Source organism: Manis pentadactyla, chromosome 7 (assembly GCF_030020395.1).
Source record: "Manis pentadactyla isolate mManPen7 chromosome 7, mManPen7.hap1, whole genome shotgun sequence".
NCBI lineage: Eukaryota > Metazoa > Chordata > Mammalia > Pholidota > Manidae > Manis > Manis pentadactyla.
In genome coordinates, this window is record NC_080025.1 from 121,401,413 (window position 1) to 121,404,957 (window position 3,545).

At 49.2% G+C, this 3,545-nt stretch overlaps 1 protein-coding gene across 1 annotated transcript; it reads right to left on the minus strand.

The window, feature by feature from the left end:
- Window positions 1-213: 213 nt before the first annotated feature.
- Window positions 214-3,545, minus strand: FEZF1 (FEZ family zinc finger 1). The gene is made up of 4 exons (XM_036905594.2): window positions 2,354-3,545; window positions 2,026-2,160; window positions 1,662-1,794; window positions 214-1,256 (listed from the first exon to the last, which is right to left on the minus strand). The coding sequence occupies exons 1-4, from the start codon at window positions 3,152-3,154 to the stop codon at window positions 886-888; spliced, it is 1,440 nt and encodes a 479-aa protein (XP_036761489.1). The 5' UTR covers window positions 3,155-3,545; the 3' UTR covers window positions 214-885.

The following is a 3,545-nucleotide window of genomic DNA, read 5'->3' on the forward strand; positions in this document are numbered from 1 at the left end:
GTCATCAAATGTCATTACTTTACGAAAGTTATAACTATTTAGAGAGAACTGTATTTTGCTCTTAGTGAATTTTTCAGGTGAAACATCAGGTGATATTAATCCAGGGTTGAACTTTTTAAAAAGAAGGAAGGATGCGGGGTCTGGAATCAGTGATTGCTGGCTGAATAATACGAACAGAGCCCTGAAGTTTGTTGATTAAATAAGCATGTTCCAGGTATTTATTTCCAACAATCGATTTTCACGTGCAAGAATCAAAACCAAAATTAAAATCATCCATAATGAACCACCGTTATCTAATGTGGATGGGCGCCTGTGTGCTCACGAATGTGGAATGTGCCTTTACAGGCACACACATCTATGTGTGTATATATAACATACACAGTGTTTTGTTACCTCAGGAAAAGAGGAAATGATAATAAACAATTGGCAGGCATCTTGAGACCAAAGAATCAACACAATGGAAATATATACAATAATAAAATTAAAATGGTGCAGCATTCTCGGGTAGGGTAATACAGATCTCAATAAATACAGCAGAAATTTGTTTTAAAAAACAAAACAAAACAAAACAAAACAAACACCATCTCTCCACCCGAGATGTGAAGTTCTGTCCAAGTTTTTTTTTTAAATCAGAAAACAAAACCCCAAAATTTTCTCATAATTGTTAGTGCCTATGTAGAATATAATACACAAAACCATTTAGCAGGTGCATGCAAGGGGCGGAAGGCCGGGGAATGCCGAGGCTTCTGGTCGGCGCTAACGTGTGGGGCCCAGCATGCCCTCCGGGTTCTGCAGATGAGTCTGGATCAGCAGGCCCAGCGGTATTCCGCCGCTGCCTCAGTAGTGGGGACCCCGGCTGGTGCTGAGAAGGGACTTTGGCCTTGATCATTGGTGGCCCGGGTGGAGCCCAGGCTGCAGAGGCCCCGGGGGGGGCAGTGGCGGCGGCAGCGGCGGCGGCAGCTGAGGCAGCGTCGCAGGCGGCATCTGCTGGAGAGCGGGCGGTGGGTCGGCGCCCGGCTCCCCAGCAGACGTACGGGTCAGCCCCAGGCTGCTGTCGTGCAGCTTGCGAACGTGCTTCTTGAGGTCAAAGTTCCTGCAGAAGCCCTTGCCGCACGTGGGGCAGGTGAAGGGCTTCTTGTCGTTGTGGGTGTGCATGTGGAAGGTGAGGTTGTACACCTGGTGGAAAGCCTTGTTGCAGATATTGCACTTGAACTGTTTCTCCCCGCTGTGGGTCAACTTGTGGTTTTTGTAATTTCCTGAAACAGACAAATGACAGGGACTTGGATCTGAAAAGAGAGCTCAAAAAGAGAGGAGTGGACGGGTGGAAGGACAACGAGGCAAGAGGAAGAGCTACCACAACTGGGACAGCAGGGGCAGGGCTGGGCTCTGTGACTGCACTTCTCTCCCCACGTTCATTTTTTGTAACAAAAGTGAGGCTGTTCCCTCCATATTTAAAAACATGTCTATCAATCCAATTCTATAAAGCGAGAACAAGCATTTGAGAGGAACTAGCCCTTAGGTATATGAACCATGCCTTTCTCTAATGCTAATCAGACTTGCAGGTAGTAGGCTCAATGACATGCACCTGTAACTAGCTTCATTTGGAAAATCGTTTTCTAAAACTTCCCGAAAAGATTAAGGCTAGAAGACTATGGAGATACCTTTTTGATGAAATCCTTTGCCACAGAATTCACACACAAATGGTTTGTAGCCTGCGTGTATTCGGGTATGGGTGTTTAAAGTGGAACTTCTATTAAACGCTTTGCCACACTGGTTACATTTGTGAGGTTTTTCCTAAGTGGAAGATAAGAAAAGCAAAGAAGTTAAGGTATTTTGTTATCAGGTGGAGTGAGTGATGCCAACTCAAAAACATAGTATTGCTGTCTCATGCTTTTATGCTGAACAAAGGCAAACAATACAGGACATTTTAGGTAGTCCAACTAGCACATTTTTAACAAATCTTATGCTAAAGAGTATCATCGTTTTCTCTACAAACCGATCCGAAATTGAGACAGACGAACACACCTGGGTGTGAATGATCTTGTGCCTGCACAGGGTGCTGGCTTGCCGGAAGCCCTTTCCACACACTTTGCAAACGAACGGTCTGGCTCCTGTATGCACCGGCATGTGACGGGTTAAGTTATAGTGTGCATTGAAGACCTTAAAGTTAAGCACATGTAGAGCAGGTTAGCCCGGTAAGGACTGGAAATCAAACTCGGCAGAGGGAGGGGAGGGAGAAGACAACCTGAAAATAAGTGTGTACAAATCATAACGAAATAAAATTAAAAAGGAGGTGGGGAGGAAGGAAAGAAGAGAGGACGGGAGGGAAACCTCCGTTATACATCGTACTTGCCTTTCCACACACTTCGCAAGTGAAAACTTTGGGCTTGGTATTAGGTGAGCCTCGGCTGAAGTCAGAGGTTTTAAAAGCGATTTTTTCGGACAGAAGCTGGGCGCTCTCTTTCATGTAATGCTGCAGCTGAGCCTGGGATAAGTCTTTGAAAGCTACTCCCGAGGGGTACTTCTCCACCGCCGGGACCACCAGTTTATTCCTTTCGGCTAAATACGTTTTTGGCTGCGGGTGCAAAGGGGAACTGAGGAAGTAGGAGGCCACCGGGTGGATGTTAACGCCGGCCGCCGGGTGGCACGGGCCATCACCTCGATTCAGGTAGCATAGGGCTCCCATGGCATGGAAGGATGAATGGTTGACCACACGCGGCCTTACCAGTTTGTACTGCTGCAGTGGCAGCGCGTCGCGGGCCAGATCGCCCTTTAGACTCAGCGCGCAGTTGAGCAGGTCGCTGCAGTTGAACGCGGGCGCGGTGGGCGCCGCGGTCGGCGTAGCCGGGACCTCCAGACTTGTTTTCCGCGGCTCCGAGCCGGTCACTCCGGCCTTGGAGCTTGTGTCGTACGCCACAGGCACGAAGGGGATCATGCAGGGGATCGACGAGTTGAGTTGCAGAGAGTGCTTGGGGTCTCCTTTGGGCACGGCTCCCTGCAGAAAGTGCGGGACCGGCAGCGCCTTGGGCTCAGGGGTGCGCGCCATGATTCTTTCGATGGAGAAAGCCAAGGGTTTGGAGGTGCTCATCATGTTGCCCCGGGCCGGAGCAGTCGCTAACATTTTGGCAGTCGAGTTATGGCAGTTACTGTCCATGTCTGAGTCGCCAGCGTCCGTCAGCCGGGGCCGGGCTGCTCCTTCGTTGCCTTGTTCCCTCCTTGTCACAGACCTGCGGAGAAGGGGACGGGCACCATCACCACCAGCAGCCTCCTCCTCCTCCTCCTCCCCAGCATCACCAGCAGAACCTGTCTGCCCAGCCCAATGGACTCCTGCCAGCCCATCGCAGAGTTCTTGGCGCACCAATGACTCGGGGACAATCACTACTTATTTCTATCAATAGAAAGTGTTGTGTCAATAACGCAGCCAAGATCTCGCCAATCGTTAACTTCCAAGAGGAGAAGGTAAACTAGATAATTGCTCAATTCGCTTCCAACAGTCAACAGGAAAACTTCTTTTTCTCTGCAGTCAGTGACTACTTTTCATTGGT

Excerpts from the sequence above, each read along its gene's own strand:
- FEZF1 (XM_036905594.2), bottom strand. The coding sequence starts at position 3,154 with ATGGACAGTAACTGCCATAACTCGACTGCCAAAATGTTAGCGACTGCT. Across the intron at positions 2,161-2,353 it reads CTTGCGAAGTGTGTGGAAAG|GTCTTCAATGCACACTATAA; the intron begins GCAAGTACGATG and ends CTTAACTTTAAG. Across the intron at positions 1,257-1,661 it reads CAAAGGATTTCATCAAAAAG|GAAATTACAAAAACCACAAG; the intron begins GTATCTCCATAG and ends TGTCTGTTTCAG.